General features: G+C 42.0%; 1 protein-coding gene across 2 annotated transcripts in view; it reads left to right on the top strand.

Annotated features, from left to right (window-relative positions):
- The first annotated feature begins 1,675 nt into the window (after window positions 1–1,675).
- LOC124262194 (large neutral amino acids transporter small subunit 2-like) overlaps window positions 1,676–17,330 on the top strand; it is a 46,860-nt gene continuing 31,205 nt past the window's right edge. The window contains exon 1 of one of the 2 annotated variants that reach the window (XM_046696649.1): window positions 1,676–2,354. In XM_046696649.1, the coding sequence (XP_046552605.1) occupies window positions 1,850–2,354 (505 nt within the window). In that variant the 5' untranslated portion in view covers window positions 1,676–1,849. Of the gene's footprint in view, window positions 2,355–13,689; window positions 14,748–17,330 lie in introns of those variants that run through there. The other variant, XM_046696650.1, reaches the window with a different exon arrangement.

Here is a 17,330-nt window from a genome sequence, read left to right as displayed (position 1 = left end):
ATCGTTCAGGGACTCAGAAAAAGTATGTTGCTGTCTGGGTATAACAAATAAAAATGCCATGTGAACTTCAGTGCATGGGAGTGGGTATTGTTTTATTACGCTATTGATATTCTAGTAACATATGCCATGGATTCATCGGCTTCGCACTATAATTGTAGGCTATTCGTGTGGGGAATCGAACCTATCCAGGTGGGAAATCGAACCTACTCATGTGGGAAATCGAATCTAATCATGTGGGGAATCGAACCCAGGCTTCGGAAGAATCAGATGCTTTTGTAAACTTGGTTGAATAGATTAAAACCATCTTAATGGTTAAATCTTAAAGATTATATTTGGGCAGTATCCGAAACAAAGCGAACAAAATTCAGAATAGACAACAACAGAAGTAGAAGGACATCGGTCTAGACTAACGCTTAGTCCCTGAATATATATCATACCGATAGCAACAAATAAACCCATTTAAACTGAAAAGGAGCCCTGGTGAGTTGAGAGGCAGGAACCTGAACCTGAGGAGATCTAGACTTGCTTCATCTAGAGGTTTAGCATTACAGGCAGGGCTAGGCTGTAGGGGAAATAATATGGTCCAGGGTCTGTGACTCGTCAACAGATGTTTCTTTTCATGACAAAGTTGCCATATATATATATCCCCTGGTGCAATCAGGATATATACATACCACCGATACCTAGATAATCATATTGATAAATAAACATTTATTCATGATTGAATCGATAAAAACTGCTAACTAGCATAACAATGACGTCACTTGGAGGCTGGTAACCAGATTATAACACCCGGGGTTAAGTCGCCAAATATGGCGGTAATCAGTTAACATGTGTTAACCGGGTTAACTTGGGTCACATGTTGGTCGAACGTGTTCTCCTGGTTCGTTAGGGGTTTTAGAATTGAACGAAAGCACAAGTATCAACTTTCAGAACGAGTCCAAACCCTGCTATCCGTATACTTTATTGCGCGACTTGTCCTAGACTAAGGCTTAGTCTCTGAATATATATAATTTTGATAGTAACAAACAAGCTCATTTATATTGAAAAGGAGCAAAGTCTACACAGCACCGTGTGGTACACTCTGAAAGATAAATGGCCAGAACGTGACAAAATCCTCGCACTGTAGAACAACTTCTACTTCTAACAATAATTTCATTTATCTTTCGAGAATTAATAAACACAAACAAGAAACAGACTTCATATTTTGCCGATGCTATGGAACAAATTATACATTTATTTATATACAAATATTTAGATACGTGTTGAGATTAACACGTTAACTGTACATTTTCGATAATAATGTTATTATCACTTAATTGTAATAGCAAACAATACAATTGTGTAAAATACGCTCCCGAGTGGAAACAAAAATATAATATGTTAAGACAGAAATCCAATTTGTTTTCATAACTTGGTATTTCATGGTGTATGGACATTTAAGATGCAAAATTTGTGTAATTGATATTAATCGTTTTGTATGTTGTTATTTAAAAGGACATGGTCCAGCTCAACTGTATAGCAACAGATGACCATCGAGTTGACTGTGCCCCATTTCGATTAGTTCCTTATTCAGTCAAGCATGAAGCCGGGCGCTGCTCAGCGCAACAAAATGCATGATCACGTGATACACATAATATCGTGACGCGACAGCAACCCACGTTTTCCATTGATATTTACAACAGCGACACGCACGTTGCGAGAGCGCTCTCGTACCACGCTTGCTTATCAGTAAAATCAGTGTGTACAGAGTACTGTTCGCTCGGTGAAAGGCACTGATATCAAGCCTGATATTTACCAATCGTACATAACTGTACTTGCGGGGAGTATTAACCATCTGGAAGGAAACATGGCAGAAGCTCTCAACGATTCCTCGATTCCTCTCAAACAGGAAAATGGTGACGGAAAAGCAGCATCAACCGAGGCAGAAGGGGACAGCGGGGGAATCAAATTGCAGCAGAAAATTACACTGTTAAACGGTGTCACCGTAATCGTCGGCAGCATCATCGGATCGGGTATATTTGTGAGCCCGAAGGGTGTTGTCGAAGGCGCGGGTAGTGTTGGACTGTCTCTCATTGTTTGGATTTTGTGTGGCTTGTTTTCTATGGTTGGCGCCTACTGCTATGCCGAACTCGGTACCTCCATCGTTCGCTCCGGTGCGGATTATGCTTATATTTTCGAAGCATTTGGACCATTTCTGGCGTTTCTGAGATTGTGGGTCGAGTGTATGATTGTTCGACCCTGTTCTCAAGCAATTGTGGCGCTCACATTTGCTTACTATGTCATAGAACCGCTTTTCCCAGACTGCGACCAGCCGGGCACTGCTGTACGACTTCTAGCTGTCGTTTGTATATGTAAGTAAATATTTTTCTTATTGTTTACATAACGTTATCTCAGAACCATCCTTACAGTCACAATGTTGTTGCCTTTCTTTCAACTCGTCTCGTCCCGTTTAACTTCACGCAACTAGAATTGAGTTGTGTTTAATGCATTTGGCCTGAATTTAATGCATTTGGCCTGAATTTGGAGACCTATTTTAAAATTTTATCTAATTTTCTGTTACAACAGAGTGGGTTCTTCCTTATGTTTATTTCCCACTGAAGTTTATTTAGGTCGAGATGATTCGTGTTTTTCACTTACAGAAGGAAGCGTGAGGAAGCCTCCATGTGTTTACCTCCGCTACAACAAAAGACATCCGGTTGTACAAAAACACAATGTAACTAACATATTCGACAATACCAAACCCACGGCACAAGGCTGTGATACTGACATCTGTGAACACACTAGCGCGAAATCATGGTAGAAAAAATCGTAATAATGTGTACATATTGAAGGTGGGAATTGCATCATCTCGCCACACACTCAATAACCCGCAACCCGACAGGTCGGTGATGATGAAATCAAGCCACGTGGTGTGCTTTGATCTGCGCGCGAAACCACACTCCGTTGAACATGTGTGCAAAACATGCGCACGAATGTCGAAGCAGTGATCAATGGAATTTGCCTGCTTTCCGTTGTAGTCATGTTTTTTTGATGTCGTAATTACAACGTTTATTTGCTTGTAGTAACACTCACGCTCGAATGATCACACATAATATGAACGGACACCTGTGCGTGTAGGTTCAGAAAAACGGCAATAAAAGAAGTGGTTAGTTACTTTTAACAGTACTACAGATATCTCAGTGTTATAGAAAAACTGATTTTAACTCCTCGTTTTTTAAAATTTTCTTCGAGCAATCTGAACCGTTTCGTCATATGAAATCAATATAGGATCGTCTTCTCGTGTCTCATGACAGCGTAGTCAAATCTTTTGTGTTGCCTTGTAATAAACCTGTCTTAGCTGTCGTGATGTAAGTATATATTTATAACGGTTGTTGTGTAGTGCAGGGTCAATGCTTAATATAGTTCTAGCCCTTGTTCAATAACAGTACGTAGGTGTTGGATTGGAGTAGAATGACTTAAGTTTTCGAAAGGAGTAGAAAGAATGTGTAATGCTCTAGTTACATATTTTTTTTATTGTGGGAACACTATGTGTTTAATCTAATTATATTACGGGCATCACCAGCAGTCAATCGAGGGAGAGTTCTTTCACGCAGAATGTCGCTGTCCATTTATCTAATGCCGTATGTAGAGTGGCAAGGGGTAGCCTGGTGGTTAGTTTCGTCCAGGGTTCGAATCCCCACACGAATAGCCTACAATTTGTGAAGCCGATGAATGGAGACTGACTGACTGAGTTTGGTTTGCCGCTTTTAGCAATATTCCAGCAACATCACGGCGGGGGACACCAGAAATGGGCTTCTCACATTGTACCCATGTGGGGAATCGAACCCGGGTCTTCGGCGTGGTGAGCCAACGCTTTAACCACTAGGCTACCCCACCGCCCTGATGAATGGAGACCCTGTCATGATATTCCTAGAATTTCAATAGCGCCTTAAAATCAATGTTCACTCCCGTGTTCTCAGTTTCGCATGGCATGTATATTTATGATCTTACCCCGACAGTAACAGTGTTGGGTAGTCAGGGTTGTATCTGCTCAATGATACTTGTTCCTATTTCTGGTATGCACACTTAAATTTTAGTGACAATTCATTTATTTTACAAAATTAGGAAATAATATTTGTGTCTTGACTCCCCTCAAGAATATGGTTTCTGAGACCGTTTCAGTAATCTCAATAAAGGTATACATTACGTTTTAAGATAAGCATGTTCAACTAAAACGCAATTTATGTGTCTTTGATTGGCCGGTGTCAGGTCAACTTGACATGCATCACGGAAAGCAAACACTGACACCAAGCCGCGCCTGTTTACACACGGGCTGTTGACATCTCTCCTTCCTCCTTCCGACACGAAAAGTAGTCCATGTCGTGACGCGATGTTGACGTTGACGTAACGCTACGTGCTGTGGTGTATCGATTTTCTCGACAACAGAATCAACGACTTCAGCGACAGGCGTCATTGCAAACTGCTACTGAAACAATATTAGCAATTTAGGGCGAGTAGAAAAGCCTACAGCGGTTAGAGCAGAGGACCGACAGTTTCCCTCACGAATGCACTCACTTACACATCGCCAGTGTGCACCGCCGTCAGAATATTGACGCGAGTGTGTAAATGTGCAGTTGATGAAAGATTCTGTAACAACACAATTATGATCCATCACCAAGCAGGTGTTGACGGGCAGTTGCAATATATCATGTAGTTATAACTCTCAAGGTGAAATTTAACTATCGAAACAAGCACATGACCACACCACCAGCCCTGTAAAATATGCGTTTCTTTTTATATAATTGTGGGGCGGTGGGGTAGCCTAGTGGTTAAAGCGTTGGCTCGTCACGCTGAAGACCCGGGTTCGAATCCCCACATGGGTACAATATGTGAAGCCCATTTCTGGTGTCCCCCGCCTTGATGTTGCTGGAATATTGCTAAAAGCGGCGTAAAACCAAAACTCAGTCAGTCAGTTATATAATTGTTTATGTATTTTATGTGTATACAACAACGTTTTGTTACATTTCGTTTACGTATGTATATTTTGAAAAATATTTGTATCTACTATATTGACTCTTCACTGGATGTATTTGTTTCTAACTGGAATTAAGATAACAAAGAATATATAAAAGAAATGCTACACGTGTTTTACCTGTAATCAGGTGTGTTCCGAATGCTTAATAATACCATCTTTTTTATTTTGTTAACTTCTGCGACATTTACACTTGATAGAGATAAATGTTCATTACTGTAGATTAGATCGATACGAGTATTGCGAACAAAGGAAGCAGATTATTTTATGGGGGCTTTAAACATGAAATTTGACAACCTCCCCCACGCTGTTGCGGCGATGAAACGTGGCGACACCTGCTGGTGACGATAGAACATGGTCCCCAGTTTTCAATTTGTCCTCGTCGGTAATATCGATTTAATCGATCCGCAGGCTGTTGTCCCAATCTCTTAAAGCACACGCCGCGTGTTTGCCCATCCTCGGGGCAAGATTGCATCACGCCATTCCACCTCAGCACCTCAGGCAGATTGTGTACATGTGTTCAATTGTCTTATCACTGGATGGATCAGTCGAAGGCCTGTTATGACACATCATAAGGGGTCATAGTGGGTAATAAATACCAAAAGCTTGGGTAACATCAAGATTAATATGGTCACTATTACCTATTGAATCCTTCAGTTCAAGTGTTGCTGAAGCCCGGCCCATGACGAACAATCGTAACATGGATTAAAGGAAAGAATTCGGCTAATTCGAATGAATAATCGGTTAATACGAATAGCCTTGATCTGAAATGGAATGTGGTTGCGTTTAATTATCCAAGTCAGGGGGGAGACTTGTGTTCACTATCCTGGCGGTTTTGGTTCAGTGAACATTGAAAATTTGTACAGAAATGTGAACAAGACGTGACCAGAAATGTATTCTTACCCGGTGAACAATACGAAGGTAAATGCATAATTCTTGGCGTAGCAAATGTTACGAAATTTATTAACAACAATCACACGCATGGTCTTTCACCTCATGGAACATGAAATGTTTTTCGGAAGATCGGTTTAGAGAATGTAAACATGACGCAGACGTCGACAACGTCAACCATGACGAAGTGGTGTTTAGGATGGCAAGGCTCCAGACATTTGAGCCGTTATGTATTTACTGACGGGCTTTCATTCACATTGGGTATTGAAGTTTTCTTTGGGTATTCAATTAGAGAATAGCAGCGAGGCTCGTTGAATTATGGATTATCGGTCCCGAGTTATCGACAGGTGTTAATACCGAGGCTTTTGACGGTGACCTTAGCATTAATTCACGTGGGACATATTATCGACAATCTGCGTGTCGGAGTTATCCTATATGTTCCTTGTGTGTGAAGCCCATTTCTGGTATGCCCTAGCCGTGATATTGCTGGAATATTGCTAAAAGCGGCGTAAAGTTAAACTCACTCACTATATATTCCTTGTTGGCATTCTGAGAGTAAAAATGAAGAAATGTCTGCCATGCAAACCGTGCAAAGACACTCACGTAGGATGACGTGATCAGATGACATGATACATCTGAGACGTCAGATGGCGTCACTGTGACTCACATTGTTAAAACAACGGAACGAGAACCCGGTCATTCTACCGTTATGAATTAGTGTTATTATCGTATTTTATGCAGCTTACCTTTGGCCCCGAGGAAATGCGACACGCATAGGTTAACAAGTACGTCTGTTTTCAACTGAAGTGCTATCCAAAGGGCCATAACCCGTGAAGATCCGGGTTAGAATATTGATCTTCAGTAACCCATGCTTGTCGTAAGAGGCGACTAACGGGACCGGTTGGTCAGGCTCGCTGACTTGGATGACAGATGTCATCGGTTCCCAATTGCGCAGATCGATGCTCATGCTGTTGATCACTGGATTGTCTGGTCCAGACTCGATTATTTACAGACCGCCGCCATATAGCTGAGTGCGGCGTAAAACTAAACTCACCCCAAAGGGCCATAATAAACAACGCCGTTAAGCAGAGGTTCATCTTCGACCGTCCAGGGTGTTTCGGTTAGTTTTCATTGCTGTCATGGATTTGTTAGCTATCTGAGCTTTGTTACCGAATTATATGAGAGGGTGGTTTAATTGAAACGTGGTGGCAGATTGATTGAGGATATGTATTATAGTAGAAAAGGGAGATAATTCACAGGATAAGGGGAGATAATACGCTAGAACATTGCGGATGCTGCAGTAACTCGACCGCCACCATGTTACAGAGGATAGAGCTCACTCTCAGCGGAATTTAGGTGGTTTGATTCCACGGCAACTCAAAACACATTAGAGGATGCTACTTGTTGTTACTCTGCCTAGTGTTTGACATTTAGGGACGGAACATGGACTGGTTGGCTCAGTATACTTATGTGGGGTAGGTACCCTTGTTAAACTGCTGCATGGCGCTACAACACGACTTTAGTCCGAACTAACACACCCGTCTTTTATCCGACCGAACACATCTGGCTTTAGTCCGAACTAACACATCCGGTTTTAGTCCGAACTAACACACTCGGTTTTAGTCCGAACTAACCCATCTAGCCACACATGTCAAAGAGGAAGGATTTAGTTCCAGTGTCCAGCTTCTCCAACGAGTTTATTTTATTTTTGTAAAATCTGTGCAAATTTGTTTCAGTATGGAACTGTGACTTACACAAGTCTCTAAGGTAATAATTAATAGTTTAAATGATAATTTCTAAAAATTATAAACAACTGACTGGCGTCCTGCCGCTTATCTAGACTAGCATCTTTAAATGACAGAATTACTACATTCATGGGCTTAGCTTTCAGTAGAGCCTTGGAGCAAGACTAGGATAGCCCCATGCCGGTGTTACATGCAGCGTGAAACTCCATACATGATTTATTGGTGCACCTCAGGTACAGACTCACACACTAGCTCTTCATTGTTACAGTATCTCCGTAAAGGGTCGGCAGGTTTTGAAACACGAGTGGAGCCCCATGTCGGCCTTGACGGCTTCGTGTGCCGCTTTCCCGAATCTCATTCACTTCTTAGCGCCGTGTTGACTGGGTCCCGTCCCTGTGTATCTTGGCCCACGACAAATTGAAACCAGTAGCCTGAGCAAACAGGGAAAATGGCAACTTCTAAGATTCGCCTGTTTAGAAAAGGCTCCCAGGTATTGATAAATGTCCACATTTCAGGTTGCCAGTTATGCAAAAACCAAACACGACGTAGCACCAGCTTCAAAGACGGCGAGATTTCGCGAGACTCAAGGTTTTATTTGTGAAAGGTCGGAGGTCAGATGTCACACAGTCACGTTCAACAGATTGTGTTCCTTTCGTGCTGTGTGTCACGTTCGCTGGTATCCCCCGTTTCCATGTCTTCCAACGATCGGCATATTGATCTGAAATAAATCCCCAAATGGACAAAGAAAAATGACCGCCCTGTGTAATTGAATAGACGCACACACCAGTTGCATTTGTCGGCGGCTGTGATGTGTGGCGTGAAGGGTCTCGAAGACAGCCATTGACACAGAATTTAATGAACTGTTTTCGGTGGGAATCAGCAGGAATAAGACCTCACAGAATACAGTAAGCATCAGAAGGATATATGAAGTAAACCGTATTCTCTACATTTTGTCTTACCATAGGGTAGAGCAGGGACATGCTATTGTTTCGTTACTATTTATATTAAAAACGGATGTGATAAAAATAAAATAAAATAATTTGATCCAGAATAACAAACACTTTTTTAGATCTACTCAGAAGGGAACATGTAGTGTTTCAAAAGTAATGTCAGAAAGAAAGGATAAAAATATTTGAGTATTTAGTGTGTTCTTTTATTGTGGGGGCGGTGGGGTAGCCTAGTGGTTAAAGCGTTGGCTCGTCACGCCGAAGACCCGGGTTCGAATCCCCCCATTAGTACAATGTCAGGTGTCCCCCGCCGTGATGTTGCTGGAATATTGCTAAAAGCGGCGTAAAACTTAACTCAGTCAGTCAGTCTTTTATTGTGACAATCAATCTTCATCGCCTTTCTTCCAACAGGGTATATAAAGCACTGCTACAGTTATAACCGTTCCCTTGTTTCTTCCCTTCAGTATATTTAAGAAGTGTCTTTTTATGATCACAGAATTCCAACTTCACCACAGACCGCCAGTTTGGAATACCACTACTATGTCGTACTTTCATACAATTGAGCTACACTAAAACAAAAGAACCACGCAATTATTTATCACAGTATAGTGAGCCTGTCATGACTGAACTTTCTTAAAGAGCAGTATGTTGGGGATTTGGGGTTCTCACATGGTAACTCAGCCCCGCTCCTTGTTTTCCGTATTGTTCAGGGGACACTGTTTCTATTAAGCATCGTTAAAAATGTTTTATGTATGCAGATATTAATTGTGAATAAGACGTTAATTAGCAGGCGCTGTAGCCAATAAGGGGGCTACATCAGAATCAAGTTTACTGTTACAGATTTGTAACCTACTCAAGCTGTGGATAAGGACATCCTGTACCCAGACAGCATTGAGAAACAAAAGCCAAGGCAACGAGAAGCAAATATGTTAATGGCATAAAGAAGTGGTGTGGCCTGACAGTGATCTACTGCTTGTGTTGAATCACATTTCGTTAGGACAAAATAATAAATTCGCAGGTTCCGTGTCCAAAAGAAATCACCTGTTCAACAGAGTTTATATAGTACCACAGACACCTGTTGAAGAAGTGAAAGAGTCATTTCCTGTATGTAGATAGTATTGAAAAACAAATTGAGAAACAGGAATGTAAATGGCCTGATGCATTGTTGTGGTGTAGTTGATTCACATTGCTCTGTATATACACTGCGTGTGTTGGATCCGATTTCGTAAGGACAGCAATCCAATCCCGACGTAAGGTGTAACATTTAGCTATGTATTTCTTAACCACAACATCTGATATACACGCTGTATATCACGTTCACCAGAATCTCGGATCTCGGATCCGCTCTGAAAACTGTCGGCGATTATATTCATGCATGGACTTTTTTATTCATGGGGGATAGTACTTACAGTATTCGCTGGCAACACGCCCGGTTGGCTGTCGTTACTAGTTCTTTGTTCCCACGGCGACATGGGGTATAGACAAGCACCCATCAGTTTACACACCAGATGCCAGGGATACAGGTTTACAGAAACACAACAGAATGTAACATGAGAATGATAATCGTGCGTGTTTTGATCTTGTCGTACAGTTGGTGTACTGTTGTATAGAGTATATTGCGGATCCAGATATGTGTTCCACTATATCCTTCGCAGTGCCGGCGTAGTTGATCTCAGGTACGCGAAATCCCAGGAATTGTAGCATTCGTCACTCCCAAGTTACGTATCGTACGTAGCATTCATCACTCCCAATTTACGTATCGTACGTAGCATTCATCACTCCCAATTTACGTATCGTACGTAGCATTCATCACTCCCAATTTACTTATCGTACGTAGCATTCATCACACCCAATTTACGTATCGTACGTAGCATTCTTCACTCCCAATTTACGTATCGTACGTAGCATTCATCACTCCCAATTTACGTATCGTACGTAGCATTCATCACTCCCAATGTACGTATCGTACGAGAGAGCTCGCCCGTAGTCTGCCATACAGACCCTGAAAGAAACATACCCAAGAAAGCCCATGCAAGTCTGGGTTGTGGCAAGTCTAGATTTCCACAGATTTCCGAGACTAGTTGGTCTAGCTCGCCCGGAATGACCCGAGTTTGTCACGAATATCTAGATAGGTGATATGGCCGTTTAGTGACGCTTCGTCTACCTTATATTGTGTTACACTGTCAGTTTTATTTGCTGAGGGATGTTGTTTGATCCTGGAGTGTTAGTGAAATCATTATTCGGCATACACAGCCCGAATTATGGGCCTATTCTTGGCTTTGGTGAAAGTGCGATATAAAAGTCATAATGTGATTTTTTTTTAAATCGACGCCAAAGGGGGTAACTCAAATGTATATTCAAGACGACCCATGGAGAGAGAAGGGAGTTGTCTGTCACACAGTGAGTGGGTTTTATTTTTACGCCGCTTTTAGCAGTATTCCAGCAATATGACGGCAGTGGACACCAGAAATTTGCTTACACATTGTACCCATATGGGGAATCGAACTCGTATCTTCGGCGTGAATGGTTTAACCACTAGGCTATCCCTGTCACATCCCAGATAGCATTCAGACGTGGGCCCAACGTTGGCAATGGTTTTGCCAACATTGCCAACGTTGGGCCAACGTCCGAATACTATCTGGGACAGACCGTGAAAAATATACCTTATACAGTACATGACTATATGTTTGTCTGGGATACAGGGTAAGTGTATGTTTATCAAAATGCTACTGGAGACAGAGGATGCGAAGGGCAACATTCCGGCAACATTCTAGAGCAACATTCCGGCAACATTCTAGAGCAACATTCCGGAGCAAACCTAATTACGAAAGACGGAAATACGTGGTGATGAAGTGTTTCATTCAGAGCCACTCGGCTTATTCCGTAAGGTGCAATGACCTGAGCGATTGCGCTGAATGATTACCTCAGATACCAGAGCAAAAATTTACATAAGTTCAGTGACAACTTCAGAATTTAACGACTGTACGAAACACTAACTTATGCATATAAATGAGTTTACAGCACAAGACAACAGACGTTCACAGGAACCAGATAAGGGAATGAACTCCAGAGCGATGTAACGCATTCGGATCCTCTCGGCTATTTCCGATGGGATTGTCAACCCTGTGATAACTCGCCAGAATTGCAATCTTATATCTTGAACGGACTAATCCTCCTATTTAAAGTTAAGAACTGTTTTATATGATGTTGGTTCATGTCATGAATATCTAGTATTACATTAGCAGCGGTTAATCGAATGTCACTGTGTTATGGTATGAGAAAACAGGTAACTGCCTCTGTCAAACGAAGCATCAATATCATTATCTTGAACACTCAACACCAGACACGTATCTTGAACACTCTGAACACTAGACTGGCACAATTCTCTGAGAAAATAATTATTTATTTTAATTATTTCTAGATTTATAATTGACAACAATAAGTCCTACGTGATAAGACTGACCGCTTATCTTCGTTGACTTGATAAAGCCACAAACCCATGGACTTTCTTCGTTCCGTACAGCTATATTCAGACTTACTACAAGTTGTGGTGTTACGTTTATTTACCTAAATAGTTTTTAAGGGGATGCCAACTTGACTGGGGGATTTTTGGCTTTTTAAAAAAAATATTTATATATTTTTCTGATCAAATCGCTGTATGAAAGGAATTCATATTATGTTAAACAACTTCGTTTTGACAAGCGTCCCTTGTATCAAAGCAGCAACTGTTTCGTTCTGGGGTTGTTTTTTTTAGCTTCTCGTAAAATACTCGGGTGTTTCCCGTACGAATGAATAAATCACCACGGCGTTCTCTTTGTAATCAAGGAGATAAGGTTGGTAGTACATTATTTACACGGTTATTTTTGGAGGGTTTGGTTCGCGACTTCATGAAATTGTCAATCAATGTCAGTCATCCACGGCGACCGTGACACCATCAGAGTAAGACATCGGTATCTTACTTAGAGGTTTGTAGCCTGAATGTCCTGAAAATTGGAATTGGTCTTCAAGAACCCGTGCTTGTAAAGAGGCGACCAACAGGATATGGCGGTCAGATTAGTGGATAGACTGACATCTTGTTTCTATGAACATATTTTGCAAAACAAACTGTCTCTAAAAATAATCATTATGCAAAGGAGACCAGATAATTTATTCGTTGAAGTCTGGAATTGTCACATATTCTAGACTTGCATGGGTTCTTGGATATGTTTGTTTCAGGGTTTGTATGACAGACTAGATCGGGGACTTAGTTCAGTCTTGTCATCGTATCTCGACTGCGTGGGTCGGTGCTCATGATGTCAATCACCGTTTCAGACCCTATTGTTTACATACCGCCGTCATATTGCAGTGCGGCGTCGTTGCCAAACGGAAAAGAACCGCCTGGCTTTTGGTCTTCAAATGCCTATCTCCGTATAGGAAGGATTATACTTTGACACTTCATCAGAATTTGTTTGGACTGAATTTTTGTACATGTAGTAGGATGACATGCATTTTTTTCGTGGGAAATGTTTTGAAGTGTATTTATAACAGATCATTCATCCCCGGCCTTCTATGGTATTATTATCATCATGTTAATTCCCTGGACCTATCGGCCACTATGACTTTGTTTGGAAATGACACTCTACCTGTCTCATCTCTTATCGAGTTTCTGGAGGCGAATTTGATTGGACGGGAATATTTAGCGGCAGCCAATGGGTGTAGGGTATTTATCGTAGAATATTTGTACAGTCGTTCAGGCAATGGAGGATTGTTTAAATCTATAAGAACAGAACACCTGAATAAAGTTTCGTTATCATCCGATTATCATTAACATAACTTGACATCGTAAGTCGAGCGCATATCCACTTATTGTCAAGTGTGAGCCTTTCTAAACCTCTTCAGAAGACGAAGATAAAGACACAGAAGGTCATACCACTGGGATACACGGCTATTGTCGCTCCGGACCTGGCCCTTGCTTGTTGTGAGTTGACCTGTGCGTCTCTCCATTCAAGACATTATCTAAGACATGTAATCACTGTTTTGTGTGTCAAACATTTTGCCTCATCTGGCCAGTTCTCGCGTTTAGTATCTCGCCCAAGTTGGGAGCGTCAACACCATACTGGTTGAAGCGAGCAGACGACATTTCGTTTGAACCTGCTTTTTGGACAAAACCTGTCGAAAATTGGATTTGGGTGCCATTTGAGGACGTTTGTGTCATCGTGTGATCATCTCAACGTGCTTGTGATCTTTGTAAAGGTGCCTTGTGACGTCACAGCCCTTGACTCACGCGACGAAGTGTCACCAACGTGTTGTTCCCGAGGAAAACACTTCTGTGATAACTGACTGTTGGTAGTCTTGCCTGAGGAAGTGGTGAAGCTGGTTGGCGGTTTCTTCTACCACAAGACCAGCAACGCGGACGGACAGTTTGAAGAGGTCAGGAAACTTGAAGGAAGCTCTGTGAAATATTGCAACGCTCAGCACGGAACAGTTCATTGAAAAAGTCACACGGAAAAATCAGGCTGCTTCCTCAGCTTGGACACGCATTTGACAAAAGGTGTTGGAACTGAATTATATCGTTCATTTTTGAACGCAGATTGTAGGAGTGAAGATTGGATATCGGGACATCCTTTGAGCTCATCGGTATTCGAGGAAGATATCTTAGTCTTGTAGACAAAATGACGGAGTCGGTGTCTTATCAGAAGGTGGCCCAGCACAATGACAATCGTGAAGGCGGACAAGAAAAAGTGGTTATTGAGCCCGGCGAAATCAAGCTTTTACCCAAAATCAGCTTGCTGAATGGGTGTACTGTCATAATCGGGTGTATAATTGGGTCCGGAATATTTGTTAGTCCCAAAGGTGTGCTTATGTACTCGGGCAGTATAGGAGCGTCTCTTCTCATATGGATAATATGCGGACTATTTTCAATGGTAGGGTCATATTGTTACGCCGAGCTTGGAACATCCATCGTTCGCTCAGGGGCGGACTATGCGTACATTTACGAGGCCTTTGGACCGTTCGTAGCGTTCGTACGTCTCTGGGTGGAGTGCATCATCGTACGGCCGTGTACCCAAGCCATCGTAGCACTCACATTTGCGTACTACGTCATCGAACCTCTTTTCCCGACCTGTGAACAACCGGATCTGGCAGTCAGACTCCTCGCAGCGCTTTGCATACGTAAGTTTGGAATATGGTAATTTTAGAAGTGTCGCAGTGTGGAGCTCGTAAACATAAGTCGTTGATTGTATTAACTGCAATGAATATTTAGTGGCGCTCATAATATGAGACATTTACGCTCCGTAGCTTGTCCCACCAGGCGTTAATAGATATTTTTTATGAACAAAACAACTGGTTTAACATTGCGGGACAGGCTTGGTGGGTGGGAGAGTGGGTGAGTGAGTGATTTTGGTTTAAGCCGCTCTTTGCCATATTCCAGCAATATCACGGCGGGGGACGACATACTTAAAGATGCTTGCATTATACAGCTTGATATCGGACTCATAGCTCCATGCTCCCTGCATATCAAAAAGGCGAGTGAGTGAATTGGATTTAACTTCGCTTTTAGCGGTATGAAATCTCCGACATAGCGAAATTATAGGAAGGTGATCAGGGTGAACTGTGATTCTAATCCACGATCATAGATTTCTGGTGTATCCAAGGGACGCAACTCTGCACAGTGAAATGCGGCATCTCAGACGACGGGACCAGATGTGAAAACGAAGTAATGACACTGAATATCTAATTGGATGACTGTGGTGACTGACTATATGTTGTTTTATGTGTGCGGTGAGGTAGCCTTGTGGTTAATGCGTTTGCTCGTCACGCCAAAGACCCGGGTTCGATTCCCCACATGGGTACAATGTGTGAAGCCAATTTCTGGTATCCCCCGCCGTGATACCAGCGTTAAACTAAAAACTCATTCACTCACTGTGCTCGAACACGTCATATTCAAGCTTTATGGCGTACTTAGGCCAAACAGGCAAGTGCTTGATAGGATGAACAACCTTCTAAACGATAATGACTTGATTGCCGTTGTTTTTGCTTTGTCCGAAGAACAGCGAGTAACCCTGTGTTGACACGCATTTTCTCAAGTTAAATATAAATTACATTACTATATGAACATGTGGCGGAAAATTAGAACCGTTGGATAAAATTATGTCTAATAACAAACCGTGGTGAATGTTCTAATTAGACGTCTCTGGTGTCCCCCGCCGTGATGTTGCTGGAATATTGCTAAAAGCGGCGTAAAACCAAACTCAGTCAGTTTAATTAGACGTGTAGTTTCAAGTTTGTGATTGATATTTATCACAAATATCTCTCATCACGTTTGAATGGGTCCACACACACTAAATGAAATAGGAGATTAACACGACTATTCCCAACTGTAATTATTTAATCTTGTTGAGCTTTTGTGGTTCTGAACATTTTCCAGCTGGCTCCAATCTATCAGATATGTATTAATTATGCACATCTGGTTCTGTTATCAATTATATGCGATTAGCCGTGAATTTCCATGATTAAGAGTAGCTTTGTACTGGAAACGACTCCAATTTCCCGATCACTCGCCCCCAAATATACCCAGCTGTTTCGCATGCATATTCAGCTTTGAAAACCTTGTACCTTTTTTTAGTGCGGGGGGAGAATAATGCATTAGACCATCAACAGCAGCTGAATTTTGGGTTCGTATATATTTTAGATAAATAAAAATAACGGACTGCACTTTGGACACTTACCTGCAACAAAAGGAATCTTTGTTATTCAAAGGGTTGTTCCTTCGAGGTTGAATACAAGAACAGAACTACGAAGCAGGCTGAGCTGACACGGGTCCGTCTGCCTCGGGTTCCAAACCATATATCTTTCACCCTCCGCCTTTCTGCTATGCGAAAGCCTCATTATACGTAGCAAGTCTAGATTTTCTCGGATTCTGGTTCGGAATTTCCCATCTCACTTCGGATCCTTATAAATGGAATTCTTTGTTTCTTTCAATTTAATCTATATTCAGAGACTATCCCAGATAGCATTCAGACGTTGGCCTAGTCTGTCGTACAGACCCTGAAATAAATATATCCAAGAAAGCCCACGCAAGTCTAGAAAATGAAGAAAGTCTCAGGGCTCCTTTTCATTATATTTTATTTTTAACTATGAACTTTTTTTCAGTAAAATATGTTTATTTCAGAGACTAGTTGTTAGTCTAACGTTGGCCCAACATCCGAATGCTATCTGGGTATAATTGTAAGTAACTCTGGGTTAAATTATGGAGTGGAGACAATCGTATTGCTGCGATTTCTTTGGTAACGGGACTCGGACGTATTTGGCTACTCGTCTCTTCAAGATCCGTCTTTTGATAACCAACAGTACAAAGCTTTGGTTGCTGATTCTTGGGGCTTCTCTTGCATCAGGAGCAATGTGTTCGCTTGGTATTTGTTTTGGTGTTAACCTTTCTGCGTGTGGCGAACGTCCTTGGAGGAAGTAGGTCGAAAGACCTTGACCTTCTCGGATGTTTTGGCGGGAATCTGGACGTTGAAATTGCGGTCACGGATAGTTCCTGCTGGTTGTGTTGATGAATTGTTTCAAAGGCATTTCTTAGAAGTTGACGGATGACAAAGTAGGGGCTGTGTATGGATAACGTCTTTGGCGTAGTGTTCGTGGCAGACAGGTGCGTCGTGTCGGGCCAAGAGAGAATGGCGAGTGTTGTCAGATTGCCATTCGTTGGTTTCACATTACTTTTTCAACTAGCCTTGCGCATGCGCAGAGCGTGTG

Source organism: Haliotis rubra, unplaced genomic scaffold (assembly GCF_003918875.1).
Source record: "Haliotis rubra isolate DU_JTF1 unplaced genomic scaffold, ASM391887v1 Scf826, whole genome shotgun sequence".
Lineage (NCBI taxonomy): Eukaryota > Metazoa > Mollusca > Gastropoda > Lepetellida > Haliotidae > Haliotis > Haliotis rubra.
Note: the sequence above shows the minus strand (reverse complement) of the source record. Positions and strands in the feature narration are given on the sequence as shown.